The sequence below is a fragment of the Oncorhynchus masou genome, chromosome 12, assembly GCF_036934945.1.
Source record: "Oncorhynchus masou masou isolate Uvic2021 chromosome 12, UVic_Omas_1.1, whole genome shotgun sequence".
NCBI lineage: Eukaryota > Metazoa > Chordata > Actinopteri > Salmoniformes > Salmonidae > Oncorhynchus > Oncorhynchus masou.
Genome location: NC_088223.1, coordinates 61,676,148 through 61,698,085, shown reverse-complemented (window position 1 = coordinate 61,698,085; position 21,938 = coordinate 61,676,148). Strand labels below are relative to the sequence as shown.

General features: G+C 42.8%; 2 protein-coding genes across 5 annotated transcripts in view; one reads left to right on the top strand and one right to left on the bottom strand.

Moving 5' to 3' along the window:
- Window positions 1-6,262: 6,262 nt before the first annotated feature.
- Window positions 6,263-8,201, top strand: LOC135550578 (uncharacterized). Its single transcript, XM_064981519.1, has 4 exons — window positions 6,263-6,472; window positions 6,603-6,704; window positions 6,819-7,028; window positions 7,199-8,201. The coding sequence occupies exons 1-4, from the start codon at window positions 6,263-6,265 to the stop codon at window positions 7,415-7,417; spliced, it is 741 nt and encodes a 246-aa protein (XP_064837591.1). The 3' UTR covers window positions 7,418-8,201.
- A 369-nt stretch (window positions 8,202-8,570) lies between these two features.
- LOC135550577 (unconventional myosin-Ic-like) overlaps window positions 8,571-21,938 on the bottom strand; it is a 30,467-nt gene continuing 17,099 nt past the window's right edge. For all 4 annotated transcript variants that reach the window (XM_064981514.1, XM_064981517.1, XM_064981515.1 and 1 more), the window contains 30 exons: window positions 21,255-21,413; window positions 20,586-20,701; window positions 19,805-20,003; window positions 19,356-19,436; window positions 18,917-19,096; window positions 18,658-18,756; window positions 18,254-18,367; window positions 18,079-18,150; window positions 17,691-17,810; window positions 17,461-17,546; window positions 16,839-16,944; window positions 16,665-16,745; window positions 16,432-16,523; window positions 16,216-16,310; window positions 14,649-14,695; window positions 14,379-14,459; window positions 13,990-14,095; window positions 13,788-13,905; window positions 12,225-12,338; window positions 12,007-12,083; window positions 11,706-11,774; window positions 11,270-11,514; window positions 11,011-11,094; window positions 10,717-10,810; window positions 10,388-10,443; window positions 9,968-10,103; window positions 9,705-9,775; window positions 9,495-9,592; window positions 9,140-9,239; window positions 8,571-8,904 (listed from right to left, as the gene is read on the bottom strand). In XM_064981514.1, coding sequence (XP_064837586.1) covers window positions 8,878-8,904; window positions 9,140-9,239; window positions 9,495-9,592; window positions 9,705-9,775; window positions 9,968-10,103; window positions 10,388-10,443; window positions 10,717-10,810; window positions 11,011-11,094; window positions 11,270-11,514; window positions 11,706-11,774; window positions 12,007-12,083; window positions 12,225-12,338; window positions 13,788-13,905; window positions 13,990-14,095; window positions 14,379-14,459; window positions 14,649-14,695; window positions 16,216-16,310; window positions 16,432-16,523; window positions 16,665-16,745; window positions 16,839-16,944; window positions 17,461-17,546; window positions 17,691-17,810; window positions 18,079-18,150; window positions 18,254-18,367; window positions 18,658-18,756; window positions 18,917-19,096; window positions 19,356-19,436; window positions 19,805-20,003; window positions 20,586-20,701; window positions 21,255-21,413 — 3,123 coding nt within the window. In that variant the 3' untranslated portion in view covers window positions 8,571-8,877. The remainder of the gene's footprint in view (window positions 8,905-9,139; window positions 9,240-9,494; window positions 9,593-9,704; window positions 9,776-9,967; window positions 10,104-10,387; window positions 10,444-10,716; window positions 10,811-11,010; window positions 11,095-11,269; window positions 11,515-11,705; window positions 11,775-12,006; window positions 12,084-12,224; window positions 12,339-13,787; window positions 13,906-13,989; window positions 14,096-14,378; window positions 14,460-14,648; window positions 14,696-16,215; window positions 16,311-16,431; window positions 16,524-16,664; window positions 16,746-16,838; window positions 16,945-17,460; window positions 17,547-17,690; window positions 17,811-18,078; window positions 18,151-18,253; window positions 18,368-18,657; window positions 18,757-18,916; window positions 19,097-19,355; window positions 19,437-19,804; window positions 20,004-20,585; window positions 20,702-21,254; window positions 21,414-21,938) is intronic.

Here is a 21,938-nt window from a genome sequence, read left to right as displayed (position 1 = left end):
AAATGTTCATAAATGACCAGCATGGTCGAATAATAATAAGGCAGAACAGTTGAAACTGGAGCAGCAGCACGGCCAGGTGGACTGGGGACAGCAAGGAGTCATCATGTCAGGTAGTCCTGGGGCATGGTCCTAGGGCTCAGGTCCTCCGAGAGAGAGAATTAGAGAACGCACACTTAGATTCACACAGGACACCGAATTGGACAGGAGAAGTACTCCAGATATAACAAACTGACCCTAGCCCCCCGACATAAACTACTGCAGCATAAATCCTGGAGGCTGAGACAGGAGGGGTCAGGAGACACTGTGGCCCCATCCGAGGACACGCCCGGACAGGGCCAAACAGGAAGGATATAACCCCACCCACTTTGCCAAAGCACAGCCCCCACACCACTAGAGGGATATCTTCAACCACCAACTTTCCATCCTGAGACAAGGCTGAGTATAGCCCACAAAGATCTCCGCCATGGCACAACCCAAGGGGAGGCGCCAACCCAGACAGGATGACAACATCAGTGAATCAACCCACTCAGGTGACGCACCCCTTCCAGGGACGGCATGAGAGAGCCCCAGTAAGCCAGTGACTCAGCCCCTGTAATAGGGTTAGAGGCAGAGAATCCCAGTGGAAAGAGGGGAACCGGCCAGGCAGAGACAGCAAGGGCGGTTCGTTGCTCCAGAGCCTTTCCGTTCACCTTCCCACTCCTGGGCCAGACTACACTCAATCATATGACCCACTGAAGAGATGAGTCTTCAGTAAAGACTTAAAGGTTGAGACCGAGTTTGCGTCTCTGACATGGGTAGGCAGACCGTTCCATAAAAATGGAGCTCTATAGGAGAAAGCCCTGCCTCCAGCTGTTTGCTTAGAAATTCTAGGGACAATTAGTAGGCCTGCGTCTTGTGACCGTAACGTACGTGTAGGTATGTACGGCAGGACCAAATCAGAGAGATAGGTAGGAGCAAGCCCATGTAATGCTTTGTAGGTTAGCAGTAAAACCTTGAAATCAACCCTTGCTTTGACAGGAAGCCAGTGTAGAGAGGCTAGCACTGGAGTAATATGATCAAATTTTTTGGTTCTAGTCAGGATTCTAGCAGCCGTATTTATCACTAACTGAAGTTTATTTAGTGCTTTATCCGGGTAGCCGGAAAGTAGAGCATTGCAGTAGTCTAACCTAGAAGTGACAAAAGCATGGATTAATTTTTCTGCATCATTTTTGGACAGAAAGTTTCTTATTTTTGCAATGTTACGTAGATGGAAAAAAGCTGTCCTTGAAATGGTCTTGATATGTTCTTCAAAAGAGAGATCAGGGTCCAGAGTAACGCCGAGGTCCTTCACAGTTTTATTTGAGACGACTGATTAAGATTAATTGTCAGATTCAACAGAAGATCTCTTTGTTTCTTGGGACCTAGAACAAGCATCTCTGTTTTGTCCGAGTTTAAAAGTAGAAAGTTTGCAGCCATCCACTTCCTTATGTCTGAAACACATACTTCTAGCAAGGGCAATTTTGGGGCTTCACCGTGTTTCATTGAAATGTACAAAATGTACAGCTGTGTGTCATCCGCATAGCAGTGAAAGTTAACATTGTGTTTTCGAATAACATCCCCAAGAGGTAAATATATAGTGAAAACAATAGTGGTCCTAAAACGGAGCCTTGAAGAACACCGAAATTTACAGTTGATTTGTCCATTCACAGAGACAAACTGATATCTTTCTGACAGATAAGATCTAAACCAGGCCAGAACTTGTCCGTGTAGACCAATTTGGGTTTCCAATCTCTCCAAAAGAATGTGGTGATCGATGGTATCAAAAGCAGCACTAAGGTCTAGGAGCACGAGGACAGATGCAGAGCCTCGGTCCGATGCCATTAAAATGTCATTTACCACCTTCACAAGTGCCGTCTCAGTGCTATGATGGGGTCTAAAACCAGTCTGAAGCATTTCGTATACATTGTTTGTCTTCAGGACAATAACAGCCTCTTCTCTCTGGTAAAGCTTTCCACTAGATGTTGGAACATTGCTGCGTGGACTTGCTTCCATTCAGCCACAAGAGCATTAGCGAGGTCAGGCACTGATGTTGGGCCATTAGGTCTGACTCGCAGTCAGACCGTCGGATTGCCGGAGGATGAAACTAGATTAAATCACTCCAGAGAAAGTGTTTCCACTGCTCCGGAGTCCAATAGCAGCGAGCTTTACACCACACCAGCTGACGCTTGGCATTTCATGAAGCTACGAACAGTGTTGCAACCAAGAACAGACCATTTTAACGCGCTATGCACTTCAGCACTCGGCAGTCCCGTTCTGTGAGCTTGTGTGACTTATTACTTTGCGGCTGAGCCATTGCTGCTCCTAGACATTTCCACTTCACAATAGCAGCACTTACAGTTGCCGGGGCAGCTCTAGCAGGGCAGAAACTTGCAGAGCTGACTTGACTCCTATGACGATGCCACATTGAAAGTCACTGAAATAGCCGAATCCACTCATTGTAATTCTCTCTCTCTCTCTCTCTCTCTCTCTCTCTCTCTCTCTTTCTCTCTCTCTCTCGGACAAACATACACAAGAAGAAAACAACAGCAACAATTGAGAAAGTAAATCTCATATATTATGACAGGCCAGGACATAATCTGCTGCAAGATCTACTTTCTCTACATTTTCTCCTAACAAAATGCAGATTTTCTCCTCAACGGGTAGTTCAAGAAAACCTGCAATTCTTTCTTTAAATTTCAGGAGTTTTTTTTTTGTGATATTAGCGTCCTGTCTCTATGTCCAGGCTATGAAAACTGAGTCTGTACATTGCTAATGTCTTCCTTTGAATTCTTTGATCTTGACAAAGTCTTGTGAAAATCTGATATCTCTATTTAGAATTTGGTAACATTGAAGTTTGTGTTTAAATTGAGATTTCTATTCGATCTAATGTTGTTATTTGTGGTTGAATGGTTGAAGTTAGTTGGTGTTTTTGCTAGTCTGAAGGGTCACTCTCTGGTTATGGTGTTTGCAGAAATAAGCCTTGTAATTCTAATATTCTGGATCACAGTGTGTTAGGTGAGTCCAGAAATGTGTGTCTCTTTTCTCAATTTGGAATGCCAGGGGGAATCTCCCAAGATCTGCCCTACAGGCTAGGTCTGGGACATTTCTGGGCACACCTAGAATATTTTGACAAAATTCCAGGTGTAAAACTTTGGTGGGGCATTTATCCCATGAGGTATATTTTAAATTGTAAAGGGGGGCCCACATTTCTCTGCCATATAGAAGGATTGGAGTTATGACAAATAATACATCAAATCATTTAACCCAAATTCTAATTGGTGGGTTAAATTTATATAGAGTCTTTCTAATTGCAAAATATGCTGGGAGTGCTTTATCTGAGACTTTGTGGCCATGTCAAACTGGCCAGATGATCTTCTAGTCAGACCAAGGTCAGTTGGTGGTATTTCAGGGTTGGATGAGATCTGGACTTTTTCTGAAAGACCATTGCTTTGCAGTCTTTCCTGATAATTCTTTCTTTCTCTCTCTCTATCGAGAGAGAAGAGAGACAACTATTACTCAGTCAGCCTGTGTATGACACACAGAGGTGACGCAATGCAATCTCAAGATGGCACTAACCTCTAGAAACCACTCATTTCGAGAGGGGTTGATTGTAATCTGTTCTCTTCTACCATTCCTGGCTGGCAAAGTACCAGGATGTTGTCTCTGGTTTCGAATCTGAATTTCGAGAACTGAATTTGAAAACATAATCTTAATGCATCTGAGGAGTTGAATATATGAAACTTTTGTAAACTTCAAATGATACAATGTAAACTTGATACACAGACAATGAATACAATGTCTTCCATATTGAAACTGAATATATACATATTTAATTGCAATATTAAATATAAATGTCAAACTAAATGCAATATTCATTCAAATCATGATATGCAAGTTCAATTTATGAATCCAATGATTCAATTTGTGCAAATCAATGTTTAGAAATCATACAAATTCTGCTTTCTACACATTGATTTGACTATGCCAGGCAGACTTCGATATGTCTTGTGCAGTAGGCTTGAGTACACTGCTGTTACTTGCCAGGTGTACCATTTGATTAACTGTGCTGTCAGTCTCAAAGTAGTGACTTACTGTATCCTGCATGAGAACAGTGCTTTCACAATTACTTACTTTCAAAACGACTAATAATTGCATTTAGAGTTTTTCCGCTTTGCATGTATGGGACATGCTTTTCATACTGTACATCTGCCTAGGTGGGTTGTGCAGTATACATCAGTGTTGTTGAATATAATCACTTTAAAAAAGAGAGAACCTGAAGGAATACAAATTAATATAGAAAGTGTGTAGTATCTCAGCTTGTACAACCCACCCACTCATTTAACAATGTCACAAGGATAGTGTCGTTTTGATTTTACAGTTGAGACACTGGGGTGCTTCCCCATAGAGCACCCCACAACAACACAAAGTGTCGTCGATGAGTAGAGGAAAGAAACAACCAAAAAGATTGCGCAAAGGGATTTTCATTTCCGGGACTATTTTAGGCAGTGGTTAGTTCTCTATTTCTGGAACAAAATACTGTAATTGAGATAATAATGTTGTTTCATAATCTTCTTCTATAGCATCCATATAAATTAAGGTATAATAGTACATTTATCCATATAAATTAAGGTATAATAGTACATACATCCATATAAATTAAGGTATAATAGTACATTTATCCATATAAATTAAGGTATAATAGTACATTTATCCATATAAATTAAGGTATAATAGTACATTTATCCATATAAATTAAGGTATAATAGTACATACATCCATATAAATTAAGGTATAATAGTACATACATCCATATAAATTAAGGTATAATAGTACATACATCCATATAAATTAAGGTATAATAGTACATACATCCATATAAATTAAGGTATAATAGTGCACACACACACACACACACACACACACACACACACACACACACACACACACACACACACACACACACACACACACACACACACACACACACACACACAATATTATAAAGGGTTTGTAAGTATGAAGGGATTTGTAAATAAACTGTTAACTATTAATTTTGAGTTTATACTACGATAGAAACCCGTTAGAAAATAATTTCACATGCTACAAATGTAAAGTATAAAGGAGTGATTATAGATTTTTGAATCCCAGTACCTGATGAAGGGCAGGTAGCCTAGCTGTTAGGAACGTTGGACCAGTAAGCAAAACGTTGCTGGTTCAAATCACCGAGCGGACTCTGTGAAAAATCTCTTCACGTGTCCTTGAGTCGCTCTGGATAGGAGCATCTGTTGAATTACTAAAATGTTAAATGTCTAATTAACATTTAGTTTCATGACTGAACTCAGCAGAATATCCTATATAATGACTAATTTGGCTAGATTGCATTTACACTGTAAAAAGTTACAGAACAGTTTGAGTTTGATAAAAATATGATAACATTGAGTAATTCTACAACAATGAACAATCATCATATTAGGCCATATTTACCTCAAAATGATAGCGAAAAATGAAAAATGTAATTATGTGCTAACTAACCTCTACACTTAGGCAATTGGGCAGGTTTTGTGAATCATTTGCTGAAACCGCTACACGAGCTGCTGAGAAAAACTCCAGACCACAACAGAAACTGAAGACATACATAAATATCAACGGATGCAGCTAGGATGTGTCAATCACAGATTGCTATCTCTACAAGGTAAGTCTACTCTGTCTCTGTCCATCTCACTCTAGCTAGTGTTGAGCAGTACAGATGTCCCATAGCTGGACCACTGGTGGTAAACTCCTTTATCTCTACAGGGCTGGTTTAGATACTAAGAAGTCTGTGTTAGTGTGATGAGATAATGATACTAGCTGCTCTAGTCAATCTGTACAGTTGAAGCATGACAGATTATGCAATAGAAATGTAAAAGCAATTTCCAATTGAGCCGAAATATGCAGCTTTTACCTTGAATGCAGTCTGCTAACGCGGGAACATTGCCTTTACATTTCAATCACACTGAAACTTCAGCGACATGGATTAAATAGAGCCCTGGTTAGAAAGCAATGAATATTGAGCTTGGTAAATTCTCCAGTTTTCGATTGAAGGCTGGTGCTAAATTGTCATGGATCTAACATTTGTATTGTGGTTGTTAAGTAATACATATAAGAGAGTTCCACAAGTTACCAACATATATTGAGAATTGATTCAGATATAAGGCTGGCTATATTTGTTCTGCATGCCAACTTTCATTCATTGACAAATGTTGACATGATTTTGCAATTTAGCAATCACTCATCCTGTCCCTGTCTCTTCCAGATGTCTGTTTGGTGGCAGGTTCTGTTTCTCCAGTTTTTCCTTACCCTGAGCTGTGTGTACCCATGTTGTGCATCCCCTCCAGGCCTACTCAAGTCCTACTCATACTCCCTCAAATCCATCAGATGCACCCACACTCGGGTACAGCAGCTGCTCAAGAGATATGTGAGTTGACTCCTCTGCTAGCCTCTATTACTGGTGGCTAGTCTGCTAGAGCTTCTATGTGCCCAGAGACAACAGCTATCCTCCCCTGCTACAGGCTGTTATCATAATGTACCTTCATTTGTCTTGCCAGAAGGAGGAGCAGTTGGATAACAAGCAGTTTGAGGACAGAAGTCTGGAGTGGCAGACCCTACCCTCCCTCTCCACAGACTTCTACCACTGGCTTCAGATGAAGGTTTGTGTGTGACCTGTACCACCTGTTAACCTGCTGTGGTTTAATGCTTTAAAAAGTTACTATAGAATAGGAGATTGTGATATTGTGAATAATGTTATGATCTGGCCTGTACAGGACTGGGAGCGTCTGAGTGCTGCCTCTCAAGACCTGCACACCTTCTGGGCTCACCTGGACATGAAGAGAAGGGAGATAGAGAGGGAGGAGGTTGGACAGGGGGCAGCCCACAGGATGGGGAGCAGGGGCAAGCCAAAACCCAGCATACCTGAGAGAATACAGCACATTCTGACAGACCTGCGGGATCTCATGACAAAAGTCAACTTTCAGGTACAGACAATGTGCGCCATATACATGAACAAAGTGTATACTTATTCTCTCTGTGCACTATATTAGGTGTTCATGTAGCTACCCACTATGGCTACTCAGTAGCTACTGTATATACACTGTGGAGAAATGTTATGAGCTCAGTCTGATAAACCTCTCTGTGGTCTTTACAGTTGAGATGTGTGAACAGCTCCAATGTGAGCCCCACCTCTCCCCCTGCCCTGACCCGTGCAGTGAGCCCTCCCTCCAGCCACCAGGCCCCATCAAAGTCCCTGTGGACCAGCCGCCTGGAGGGCTACGTCATCCTCAGGGACCTGGAGCGCTACCTCACCAAGCTGGCCAGAGACTTCATCCTCCTGAAGACCAAACACAGAGGTCCTCCAGGTACCTAGCCCAGGGGCAGATACACATGGTATGCATGGATTCATATTCATAATGCAAACTAGTACTGCACAAGCCTGTGACGGGTTGTGGTTAGAGTGGCTTTTAACTTATTTTGTGGACTAGGGACAATGTTGGATGTGAGAATTTACAAATTGTAGTATTATGAATTATAACACAACAGTATTTTATGTAGTCAATGCACACAGTTTATTTCAGAAGTAACAAGGCAGCTAATAACACCAATAATAATTATATTAGTATTATTCATTATGATGATAATAATCAGCTTTATTATAAGTTGATAATAATGATATATTTCATTCAGTATTACTATGACAGAAATACAGTACTGTGACTCAATATTGCCAAGTGATGTCAATACCTGCTGTTGTTATTTCAACTGCATTAATGATAGGGTTCAATTAATCAATAAGGCCCAAGGGGGTGTGGTATATGGCCCTATATACCAATGATAAGGGCTGTTCTTAGGCATGATGCATCCCAGAGTGGCTGGATACAGCCCTTAGCTGTGGTATATTGCCCATATACCACAAACCTCAGAGGTGCCTTATTGCTATTATAAACTGGTTACCAACGTAATTAGAACAGAAAACAAGTAGTTTTGCGTCATACCCATGGTATATTGTCTGATATACTACGGCTTTTCCGCCAATCAGCATCCAGGAGCCAAACTACCTGGTTTATAATTTCTAGTATTCCCTAAGATCATGATTTCTCATTGTTGTGAGATGCTCGGTTGACTTTGTTACACTGAAACCAAGTTTACACATAGTGTTACTGTATGCCTTACTCTACTCTGGGTTTCTCCCGGAGTTTCCTTCTTTTTTTCTCTCTCTCTCTCTCTCTCTCTCTCTCTCTCTCTCTCGCTGACTCTAACAGCTGAGAGCTGGAAGAGTGTTGAGAAACACTACCCAACATCCCCTTTCTCAACAGTCCTCACTTCACTGTACTTTCCAAAGATGCCTTTTTGCCTATTTATTTATTTACTTATTTATTACTTATTTATTTGTAAAATGGTGTTTATTTTTGTTATTATGGAAATCTATATATATATATATATATATATATATATATATATATTTTTTACATACAAGAGCAAATATATTGTAAAGGACTACAAAATAAAGATGAAGCATAAGATTGAAAATGTGTTGTTTCATTTAATACGAGTTTTGTTAATAAACAACAATGTATTATGAATTCCTGCAAAACCTCTGAATCCATTTATATATGATAATATGTCATTTTAAATCAATAACTATCTAAATTAAGATTTATAAGTTCAATTGTGCTAACGGAGAAAATAATGATCTTGTAGTAGGCAGTGTATGGCTGTGGTCTCACATTTAATGGAGAAAAATAACTTCTGTGTGGCTATAATCTGATTGGCTAAAGCAGGAAATCATCCTGTGGAATGATTGGTTCTCTGTGGATTACAGCGAGGTCGTCATCTTGGGTTGAGTTGAGGTGCCGTCTGCAAAACAAGTCAATTCACACGAGGCCATTGTTAGTCCCTAATGTGGATTATTGGTCAAAACTTCCAGTGAGAATATAGAGATGAAAGAGGTAGCTATCTTTAATACTCTACTGCTTTCCATTTGACAATCCCAGCTCATCTCGTCCTCCATCTAGAAGTCCTCACCCTCCCTTCCTCAAGCCCTACTGTCCTCATAATAATATGTTTCCTCCTCTCCCGTCTCCTGACTCACCACCAGCAGGTGTCCTTTCTTGCCTTTGGCTACCTTCAGCTCTGGTCCACTGGTGAAATCGATGACCCCCTCCTTCCCCCGAGCCACCGCAAACTTAATACTGCACACAGACAGGAGGAGAGGATCAGAGAGAGGAAACGAGTGATGGGGTGAGATGGGATGAGAGAGAGGAGGGAATAAAATAGAAAGTCATTGTGAAAATAGAGTGTCATTAGCACAAACAGTGGATGACAGTTGGAATGGATTGGCAAAAATTCTCTGAAAAAGGTAATGAAGCTATCCAGTGTCCAGATGATCAGAGAAGCTCGACCATAGAGAGCCTATTCTAATTCCTAATTCTATGAGCCAGACCCACCTGTCCTGGCTGATGTTGACCTTGTTCTTCTTGTCCGCCATGGTGGCCAGCTTGGTCACCACCTCGATCACATGATCACACTGGAGCACCACATCACTCTACAGGTCAGACAAGGGGTCAGAGGTTAGGTACTGTACTTTATGGCACCATGGCAGTAAGTCACCATGACAACTGCTAGATAGAATAACCAGAATGAGGTCATCCTGTTACCTTCTGCTTGTTATCCTCACTGGGCACGTGCAGAACCATGAACCCATCAGTCAGAGAACTCACAGAGATGCCTGGAAAGAGAGGAATGGCACCCTGTTATACATTGCAAACACTTGACCACTACCTTATAAGCAATGTTACTAAAAACTCCTGAGGCCTAACCATTTAAGTTCAACCCCCCTGCCCCCGCTCCAGGCCTGCCTTCACCCCTGGCCCACAACCCCCGGTCCCTCAATCCCCTATGACTCCCTGCAGAGACTCACTCCTCAGGGCCGCGTAGTCAATCCTCTGCTTCAGCTTGGCCTCAGCCACCAGCACGGCAAAGGAGGAGGTGAGGAGCAGCTGGCGCGGCCGCGCCTTGTAACCCCTCCTATCATACTTAGTCACCGCAACTCCATACTGTCACAGACAGAAGAAGAGGGGAATGGAGAGAGAAATGAAAGAAGAGTGACAGTGAGAGAGAGAGAGGGGTTGTCATAAAAAACAAACGTTTCTGTATCAATATAGATTCAAAGCAATATACGACTTTGTAGAGACACAGTACACAGGAAACAGCCAATTAGCATGATTTAAGTACTCAACCAACAACAAGAGTGACAGAGGTGAGACGGGTCATGGTAGACTCCAGTCCAAACAGACACAAACACTACAGGGGGATAGTACTACAACATCATGTTACTCACCTTCACTTTGTCATTGCCCAGAGTCTGTATCACTTTGAGGTTGAACTCCTCACTGTCTGTGTACAGGAAAGAGCATCTGTCAGTGGTGTGTTTGTCAAGTCTGTGAAATGTTGAAGTCTGTGTACCACAGGAGGCTGCTGAGGGGAGGACGGCTCATAGTAATGGCTGGAATGGAGTAAATGGAATGGTATCAAACACGTGTTTGATGTGCTGGATACCATTCCATTTATTCCGTTGCAGCCATGACTATGAACCCGTCCTCCCCAATTAAGGTGCAACCAGCCGCCTGAGGTGTGTATCAAGTGTGTCAGTGAGTGTGTGTGCCCTACCTAGTCTGGAGGCCACAAACAGCTTGGGTACACTCTGGGGATAGCTGTCCTTCTGGTCCTGGAAGATCTGACTGGCTACCACCTTCTGCTCCATCTATAGAGACACAGAAGAGATACATGTGGAGTTGGAGAAAGAGACAGAAGGAGAAAAGGGGAGGAGGAATGGAGTAGGGAGACAGAGAGGGAGTGTGTGTGTGTGTAAGAGAGAATAAAATGAATAGAAAGTGGACAGAAATAACCTTTCTATGTGTTCCTGTCAGGTGAGTGACAGTAACAGACAGTAGAGAAGCCTACCTGTTTCTTCCACTCGGGCTGGATCCTCCTGCAGTAGGCCCGCATCATGTTCTGCATACACAGCCTGCACAGGTGCTCTGACGCCTACACAGACATTGGGACAGATACAAATAAAACATTGACACATTGTATGTACAACAGTCAGACGCATTGCACCATCACACCTTAGCTTATGCTACATTTCCTTCAGTGTGTGTGTGTGTGTGTGTGTGTGTGTGTGTGTGTGTGTGTGTGTATGTGTACTGTGGGGCTGCAGTACCTCAGTGAGGCTAGGTGGGGGGACGGGCCAGCTCTTGTCCAGGACACTCTTGGGTGGGTTCCTAACCAGTGTCATCAGGAAAGAGAAACGCTGATGGTCCAAGAAGTACTCATTCTCTGGACAGCGCTCATAGTGGCGGTAGATGAAGCCCTTGATGAACTTGCGTATGATTTCAGCAGCGTGTCTGCGGCGCCTTGCCTTACGGCGGGATTTCATCCCTCTCCAGGCAGACTGGATCACTAGCACTATACAGAGAGAAAACAATCAGTCATATCCCAGAAACACCCCAACAAGCTACAACTGTGCAGAGCTCAGAAGAACAAACTAAATCATATTCTCGGCCTTACTTCATTCAGCAGAAAGTGGCTGCAGAGTAATTGCTCGAGGAAGCAGTAATTGAGAAGCAGGTAAGAGTGTGAGCTGTTTGATCCCTCACCTGCGTTTCTGATGCGGTGGTACTTGGCCCTTTCTCTGTAGCCCCTCCATGAGGTCTGTAGTGTGAGAGCTAGAACAGAGCACAGGAACAGAGGAGACAAGATGGTGGACCACAGAACAGACTATATAAATTACATCCTTATTACATTTGCTTAGTGTATTATACATCCTCATACTTCTGCCAAGGGCAGTTCACTGTTTTCTACTGCTGCTCTGCTGTTAATCATGTTATTTTCTATAATACATTAATTCCCCCCAAACTAAACAGCCTTGTCATCATCCTCCCTGCTGTATAGTCTTACCTAGGGCGGGCCTCCTGGCCTCCAAGGCATCTTCAGTGGTGAACAGAGTCTTTGGGAAACGGATGAAGATCTTGGTCCTGCAAAGATATAGGGAATTACACATCAACAACATACCGTCTCATGTTTGTCCTCATAACATGACTAAGGCAAATGGAAGTCCCCTTACTTTCTGTTCTCCCTCCCTCCCCCTCTCCCCCTCCCTCCCTGTGTGTACATACTTTCCCAGTTTGTATTCCTCTGGTTTATAGCCCAGGTGTTGGACCAGAGTGACAACTCCATCAGCCAGTCTGCCCTGCCAGTTAGGCCACGTCCCAGGACACAGAGACTTGTACCTGTGGTTAAATAAATGTATGGGGTTAATATAGAAACTGTGGTTATAGAAACGTGTAAATAGCCACATAATACAGTGCATTCGGAAAGTATTCAGACCACTTCCCATTTTCCACATTTTGTTACGTTACAGCCTTATTCTAAAATTGATTTAAAAAACTATTTTCCTCATCAAGCTACACACAATACCCCATAATGACAAAGCGAAAACAGTTTTTTAGACATTTTTGCAAATTTATAAAACCATAAAAACATTTAAAAAACGTATTTACATAAGTATTGAGGCCTTTTGCTATGAGACTCGAAATTGAGCTCAGGCGCATCCTGTTTCAATTGATCATCCTTGAGATGTTTCTACAACTTGATTGGATTAAATTCAACTTATTGGGCATTATTTAGAAAGGCACACATCTGTCCATATAAGGTCCCACAGTTGACAGTGCATGTCAGAGAAAAAACCAAGCCATGAGGTCAAATTAATTCCCGTAGAGCTCTGAGACAGGATTGTGTCGAGGCACAGATCTGGGGAAGGGTACCAAACATTTCTGCAGCATTGAAGGTCCCCAAGAACACAGTGGCCTCCATCTTAAATGGAAGAAGTTCGGAACCACAAGACTCTTCCGAGAGCTGGCCGCTCGGGCCTAACTGAGCAATTGGGGGAGAAGGGCCTTGGTCAGGGAGGTGGCCTACCAAGATTCTCTGGTCTGATGAAACCAAGATTTAACTCTTTGGCCTGAATGCCAAGCATCACGTCTGGAGGAAACCTGGCACCATCATTATGGTGAAGCAACATGGTGGCAGCATCATCATGATGTTGGGATGTTTTTCAGAAGCAAGGACTGGGAGACTAGTCAAGATCAAGGGAAAGATGAACAAAGCAAAGTACAGAGAGATCCTTGATGAAAACCTGCTCCAGAGTGCTCAGGACCTCAGACTGGGGCGAAGGTTCACCTTCCAACAGGACAACGACCCTAAGCACACAGCCAAGACAATGCATGAGTGGCTTCGGAACAAGTCTCTGAATGTCCTTGAGTGGCCCAGCCAGAGCCGGGACTTGAACCCAATTGAACATCTCTGGAGAGACCTGAAAATAGCTGTGCAGCGATGCTCCCCATCCAACCTGACAGAGCATGAGAGGAACTCCCCAAATACCAAGCTTGTAGCGTCATACCCAAGAAGACTCAAGGCTGTAATCGCTGCCAAAGGTGCTTCAACAAAGTACTGAGTAAAGGGTCTGAATACTTATGTAAATGTGATATTTCAGTTTTTTTTTTGCTAAAATGTCTAATATAATGTTTTTGCTTAATCATTATGGGGTACTGTGTGTAAATTGATGAGGATGTTTTTATATTTATTTTTTTAACCCATTTTAGAATAAGGCTGAAACGTAACAAAATGTGGAAAAAGGGGTCTAAATACATTCAGAATGCACTGTATACAGACAAACATACCTCTGTAGGAAGGCTTCGTAGCGCCGGCGGTAGGCAAAGCCAGCTCTCCTGACCCTCAGGTTCTCCATCAGACCCAGATATTTGACCTGGTGTCTGACCAGAGCCTCATCAAACCTCCCTGTTGAGAAAGAATATTACATTGACTGATTGATTGACTGATTTACTGATTGACTGATTGACTGATTTTACTGTGTAGGATTACCTGACTGCTTGGCATCGTTGGGTTTGATACAGCGCACATAGGATGGCTCCTTAGACATCAGGATCTCTATCAGTTTGGCCAGGCTGTTCTTAAACTGAGTGGCCGCCTGCAGAGGGCAGCAGTGAGGTGCGATATCAAACTGTGTGTATTTGTGTGCGTGTTAGCTGACTAAACTCAACTTTCAGCACCCAAAGAAAAGCCTGCATTTACACATGACATTTTCCCGTGTAAATGTGTGCTATTCTTTGTCGTGTAAAATAATTATTTGGGTGCTGAAATCCAGTCCGCCCACACTAGTCGCTGCTCAACTCCAATGTAAATAATGGAGTTGAGTTAAGTCGGCTGTGAGTGTATATCTGTCTGTGTATGTCTGTGTGCGTGTATCTCACCGTCTCTGGTCGTTTTTGGGTGGTTACCTCCTCTCTGTGGAAGCACTGACTTAGGATTTGGTTATCTGACTGGCATATGACCTGAACAGAGAAAGCACAACTCGGAATCATATAAACACACCACACCACACCTATGGACACTATACTGCATATACCTACTGTAGTGTACACACATAAACAGTGTGCGGGAGTTCTGAGAGAGTTCATGAGTGTGGTGAGTGTGAGAGTGTGGTCTGTGTTCTCATTTCTCTATTGTTACTCCAGCCTCACCTCTTTCAGGTTTCTGTAGAGCAGGTCGGTGTTTTTGTCCAGAAAACCTGTGATGCAGAGGAACATAAAACAATACAGAGAGAGTGTGTGGTTGAAATCAGTCAATTATTTATTGCAGTTATACTCCAAATATTTCTGTGACCAACTTTTTATTTAGTTTGTCATTTTTTCAGAAGGGGGGTTTACAGGTACAGGTATAGCATTCAAAGTGATATTCATTCAGATATATTCATATATTCAGTTATCATGACATTCGAAAGAAGAAACAAAACACATCAGAAATTAATATAAAGATAAAGAACAGTATCAACAGTTTGGTAAATTTTTGTCTGCAAGGAAAATAAACAAAAAAGTCTCCCCTCCCAACCCATCCCCCCTCAGTCCCCATCCACCAACCACATATTGCCTCCTCACCCGGAAACCATGTCTCCCACTCCAGTTAATAGAAATAGCAGAGGATAGATGGGGTCACCTTCCTTGCTACTTCTACATATTCTGAACAGAGCAGAGCAGGTATAGCCTGTTATCGCTGTGGCTGAGGAATTGGCATATAGTATTTTAATCGAATGAAATTGGAGCCAAGTTCCATATGCTCCAAAACCAAACAAATTTATGACCATTCTAGTCTATAAAAGTTTTTTTTTGCGTTGAGAGATAGAACTGCATTTGGTTTCTGATGAAGCATGTAGGTTATCTTGTTTTATAACAAACTGGCTTTTGTCTGGATGTACCAATTTGGGTAAGTAAGTTTTGAAACAGGACGACAGAATTTTTGGAAAATAGTTTATCAAAGCCAGAGGGCGATATTGAGCACACTGAGTGGAGTCCGTACCTTTTTTTATAAAAGGAAAATTAGTGCTGTATTCACATCCCTTCCAAATGAACCTTTGTGAATGTTCAGTGCATGCGCAATGTTTATCAGCAGCATGGGACCCAGCTTCTCCTACCCAAACACTTCATAGAAAGACTGCTCATGAAGAAAGTTGCCCGCTACCACACCAGTTACATGTCCAGTGACCCGTACATTTTTGAGGGATTCCGTTTTCTCTTTTAAGAGTTTGATTATCCATTCCAACTTAGCTTGCTCTTTTTGCAGGTCATGAGTCGTACCTCTGTCGCATTGGCTGTCTTCTCCAGACTTTCCACTTTAGTTGAAAAGGTCTCCACTTCAGCAGTGAGCACTGCCAATGATTCATTTACTGGTTTTAATTGTAAATCGAGGGCAGAGTTAATTTCCACACAAACAATCTCTCGTATAGTAGCGGCCAGCTCTTTCTGTAGTCTGGTGTTGAAAACCGCCATGTTCCCACAGTTGAATTGTGGATGGACATATTCTAGTTGCTGAAGTGAAATAGACCTGTTAGTTATTTCTGGTCACACAATGAATGTCCCACACCTTTATATGATGTTTAGTATTGACAAGTTTTAGGAAATAAGTCAGTAAATTTAGTCATTTGCAAAAGAAAGCCACGATAAAGGCGATGCGTTTCAATGCATGCCACCGGAACTGGTTCCTCTGACACGGAACCAGCAGTTCTACTATTGACTGATTGATTAGCTAGCTCACCATTGACAGTGTAGTTGACCTCTCCAGCATAATGAATCAGTCTGAACTCCTCCCTGCCCACCGCCTTGCGTGTCTTCCCATTCGCCAATTTGTGACTGACAGACAGAGACAATTCATATCTTAGATACAGAGCCACAAATATACACACAAATACATTTACACAAACAAAATATGACATGTGTGTGTGTGTGTGTGTAAGAGAAAGATTGGACTCACGTGACAAAATGGGCATGGCCTCCCAAAGTGTCCTCAAGCTTCTCCAGAAAGGAGATATCACTGGGCTCCCCTGGCCTCAAACACTCCTCATCCTACAACACATTTCACATGTATATGTTAACATTCAAATAGAGAGAGGGAGAGGACAGAGGGAGAGAGATACTAGAGAGAGGAGAGAGACTAAAGAGAGTCAGATAAACTACTAAACTGAAGGGAACGCCAGTCATTCTCACCAGGATGGAGATAAAGCCTTTGTGTTTCTCCTCCACCAGGTCACAGATGATCTTGTTGTCAAAGTACTTCACCGGCTCCCACTGAAATACACAGTTGCATTTAATGAACTACAACCTCATCACTAGTATACCTCTATTCTTGTTTTGTATTTTTCTCTGAGTACACAGACTCACAGTGATGCCCTCTGCTTCGTATTCCTCCTGCTCAGACTTGAGGGTGAGCTTGATGAACAGCTGCTGCAGCTTCTCATTGCAGTAGTTGATGCAGAACTGCTCAAAACTACAGGGAGATGGTTAGGTTTAGAAAGATGGCACAAAACAACTGTGCTACAATGTGTTAATTAGGCAGCCTAATTCGGATCTTTGTTTCACAAATTGGTCTTTTGACCAATCAGATCTAATGTGAAATGATCTGATGTGATTGGTCAAAAGACCAATATTAGAGGAAATAATATCAGAATTGGGTTGACTGTACAAACAAATGGCTCACACACGCACACACACACACACACACACACACACACACACACACACACACACACACACACACACACACACACACACACACACACACACACACACACACTCACACTCACACACACACACAATCACACACACACACACACACACACACACACACACACACACACACACACACACACACACACACACACACACACACACACACACACACACACACACACACACACACACACACACACACACACACACACACACACACACACACACACACACACACACAGAGTAAGTTAACAGCTAGAATGTTTTCAGGTACCTATTGTGTTGGAAGACCTCAAAGCCGTAGATATCCAGCAGTCCTATGACTGATGATGAGCCCTTACTGCTGTTGTACACTTCATCCTGTAAATAGAACACAATCCACTCAGTTTTGGAGGCAGCAAGCAGCATTACGGTAGCTGGCAAAGAGAGAGAGCAATAATTAAGAGGAAATAATTGGTGAATTGTTTTGCTAGCTAGCTATCATGATAGATGTGTGTGAGAGACCTTGAACGCCAGAGACTGGTTAATCTTCGCCACCAGCCAGGTGAAGGCACGGCCGTAAACCGCTTTGGCCAAGGCATCACGGGCTGCCACAGCCTGCTCAAAACTCAACGGGCCTATCATCTGGAACATACACACACAAGTACGCAGTACACATATGTACACACACATTGAAATAAAATACTTTCATGTGTTATTTCTGGGCTCAGCTGTACTTTATCAGTACCCTCTCTTTTAAACAAATTAATCAAAATATTCATGCCATACACATCAGTGGCATACTGTATTACTTCTTGGTAAGTGGGATATTAAATTAGATTATATAAAATTATATTAGCAGGCTTCAGGCATAGTTTTGTATGAAGTGAAACATCCCACCATACACACTCACCTCTTCCCCTTTGGCAGTGAGTTTCTTATGAGTGAGAGCCTCTCTCAGTGCTGGTCCATCCACACCCAACAGCTGCAGAACAAGCGGGACAACATCAACATCTGCCTTTAAAATGGAGAATTAGGGAATGTGTCAGTCTGTGGGAAGAGGTAGAGTTCATGTTAGAAGTTCTAACCTTGGACAGATATGTGAGCTGTGGCTCAGTGGTGATCTGGGTTTCTCCATCCTCCCCTTCTCCAAACTGAGTGTTCCCAAGATGAAGGACACTTGCGATTATATTCAACAGATCCTAGCAGGGAGAGAAGAGACACATTTAAACCATGACATTCTCACTGTTTTCAGAGTGAAACTTTGGGTGGGTATATGCAGTGACATACAGTATGTACACCAGTGGAGGCTGGTGGGAGGAGATATAGGAGAACGGGCTCATTGTAATAGCTGGGTGTGAACAATTGGAACAGAGTCAAACATGAGGTTTCCATATGTTTGATATCGTTCCATTCATTCCATTATAATGAGCCCGTTCTTTCATAGCTTCCCCCACCAGCCTCCTCTGATGTACACTAAAGTGTTTCTGACCTCCACCTCCTCTTCATGGAAGCCGATGACGGTCAGGGCTTTCCTCACTGTTTTCCAGTCACTCTTGTCATTGATGGAGCTCACCCTGGGACAGCAACCCTAAGAGGTACAGGACATCCCTGTTCAAATTACTGCACACACACACACACACACACACACACACACACACACACACACACACACACACACACACACACACACACACACACACACACACACACACACACACACACACACACACACACACACACACACACACCTTGACCAGGTAGTGGTATTTCTGAGCGTTTCTCTCCAGGCCCAGCTTGCTGAGCTGGTCTTGTTCTCCTCCCTCCAGCAGCTGGTAGAAGATATGGAAGTTCCTCTCTCCATGGTTCTGGTGCACCACACGAGACTTCTCCAGTAGGTAGTTGAGGATGTGGCCTCCTATGGGTGCCCCCTAGGGGAGGTTAGGGACAGGGACAGTCAAGGTACTGTTGAGTGTGGTCCTACTAGAGCTTCTTTAACTGCATCATGTTTTAGATTCATAGTAAGGCATGCTGTATGGTAAGCCATGAATGTCACAAGTATTAGTCACGCACAATCAGTTGATGGAATGGCGTGCTGTAGAGATAGTATGGCACGAGTGTCAGCGATGGTAGACCTATATTTGGGAAATCCCTCAATCCAGGAGCTAAAGGAAGGGAAAACAGGCTTACCCTGAAGTCAAACTGGACATCCATGTATTTTCCAAAGCGGCTGGAATTGTCGTTTCGCAATGTTTTGGCATTACCAAAGGCCTGCAGAGAGAGAGCCAGGAAAAGAGAGAGAGAGAGAGGAAGTGAGTGTGGGAAACAACAGAGATAAGATCAAACACAGCTGAGAGAGAGGAAGCATTAACAGTACAATAATAGCATGTTCACAGCAGCACCTATCTATTGTTATGGCTTTGTCAGAGAATGGTTCAAAATATGCAATGGATCAACATGCTTTCCCTCATCTACTAATAGAGTTACTTCTTTGAAGGAACATCATTTTGTAGTGGGCCATTCATTTATCTCATTAATGTTACACCAGTCTCAGTACCCCTGCTATAAATGTCCTTCCTCCTCCAGAGCCTATAGAGGTGCTCCTAGGAAGAGATCCTTGGGAGGGGCGGGGTGTGTACCTCAAGAACAGGGTTGGACTGCAGCAGCCGGTCCCGGATCGTGCTCATGTGGTCAGTGACAGGGCAGGTAGTGGCATAGTACTGGAGGATCTTCTTAGAGGCCTCGGTCTTCCCTGCTCCGCTCTCCCCAGAGATCAGGATACACTGGTCCCTCCTCTCAGTCCGCATGGCTCGGTACGTGTTGTCTGACACCGCATAGCTACAGGACAGAGAAACAGAGGGGTGGGATACAAACATGATGTCAGCTAGTGATTGGGCTCATACTGGTGTATTCACATACAGTGGATCACCATCTGATAGTAAACATAGACTACATACTGTAAATGTAATGTTCAGATATACACACACTCATTCTAGTCCTGCTGGGTCAGAGAAAGGTTAACCTATATGGGATTGCCCCCCCCCCCTCCCCCACAGGACGGTTAAGCTAATGTAGGCTAATGTGATTAGCAGGTTGGAAGTAACAAAAACATTTCTGAGGACATAAAAGTATCTGAAATGGGCAGAAAGCTTACATTTTTGTTAAATCTAACTACACTGTCCAATTTACAGTAGCTATTACAGTGAAATAATACCATGTTATTGTTTGAGGAGAGTACACAGCTATGAACTCGAAAATGTATTAATAAACCAATTAGGCACATTTGGGCAGTCTTGATAGAACATTTTGAACAGAATTGCAATGGTTCATTGAATCAGTCTAAAACGTTGCACATACACTGCTGCCATCTAGTGGCCAAAATCTAAATTGTGGCTAATTAGGGGTCAGAGGGTGACTTACATGTGGGGTGATATCTCGTAGAAGCTGACCCCTCGGTAGCGCTCCATGTGCGCCTTGGAGTAGATCTCCAGGTCCTTGTATGGGTTCACTGATACCAACACTGACCCTATGTAGGTCTGACAGGGAGACAAGACCGGCACTCTGCAGTCACCAACCCCTCTAATACAAAACCCACAAAAACACTGATATAAAAAAATCTACCAATAGCAAACATTATGTTAAAGCTACAGATGTAAGATCTTCATTCCAGCCGGATTGCTACAGCAGGGAAATGATCATGCAGCAACATGAAATGTGAATTTTTCTGTGGATTATAATTATTGGACATTTTTCTGTAGGGTACAACGCAAATCAAGTCAAACATTATGTTAAAGCTACAGATGTAGGATCTTCATTTCAGCCAGAAAACTATCCTGCAGCAACAGGAAATGTGAATTATTCTGTGGATTATATAATTATTGGACATTTCTTGTAGTGTACAAGGCAAATCAAGTGGACAATACAAACTTTAGAAGCCTTTTTAAACCTCGAATCCACTACAAGTTTGCATTCCTGCTGTGCAGGAAAATTCTCAGCAACAAAAGAGTGATCCAATTGAGATCCTGCATCTGTATGCAGAGTCATTTTATGATAAGATTTCCATATAGCCTATATGATATGATTCTTTACATAGATGAGTTTCTCTCCAAAGCGTCGACGCAGGTTCTCAATGAAGGCCGCCTCGCTAGTGTAGTTCTCCAACAGCACAAAGTCCTGCACCCCCACCCTGTCCCGGGCTGTCAGAGTACTCTCCATAACTCTATGAACTCTGCCCTCACCTCCCAACTCCTATAGAGAGAGAGAGAAAGGGAGGGGGATAGAAGGAGGAGACATCATTGCCTGCCACTCTTTCCCAGATACATACAATCCCAAATAATATAATAATAATAATAATAAATGCAATTATGCAGACGCTTTTATCCAAATTGAAACCCACCACTATGCACTTCAACTAGACCTGAAATGTTTTTCTTTTTACCATCTAAACCGCTGTGAAATATATTTTCAATAACTAAGAATATTGTATTTTCAGCTGTTTGAAGCTGGTGTACAAAACCAAAAGTAAAAGACGCAAAAATGAGACTTAAGCATGGGAAGCATAGAAATATAGCACATAGAACAGATCTACCGCTTCTTAGACTTGCGTTCAATGAGAATGGCATATCTCTAACTCACAGTTCTATGTGAATTTTGTCAGATTTGGTGACATATTGCAGCTTTAACCCAGAAGTCAGCAGAACCAATGTGTCGGAGAAACCACCGTCCGACTGACGACAGAGGTCAGCTTGCAGGCGCACGGCCTGCCACAAGGAG

What these genes read in the sequence shown, in the direction of transcription:
- LOC135550578 (XM_064981519.1), top strand. Translation starts at nt 6,263, where the DNA reads ATGATTTTGCAATTTAGCAATCACTCATCCTGTCCCTGTCTCTTCCAG. An exon ending in AGCAGCTGCTCAAGAGATAT is followed by an intron (nt 6,473 to 6,602) that starts GTGAGTTGACTC and finishes TTGTCTTGCCAG; the next exon opens with AAGGAGGAGCAGTTGGATAA. An exon ending in TGACAAAAGTCAACTTTCAG is followed by an intron (nt 7,029 to 7,198) that starts GTACAGACAATG and finishes TGGTCTTTACAG; the next exon opens with TTGAGATGTGTGAACAGCTC.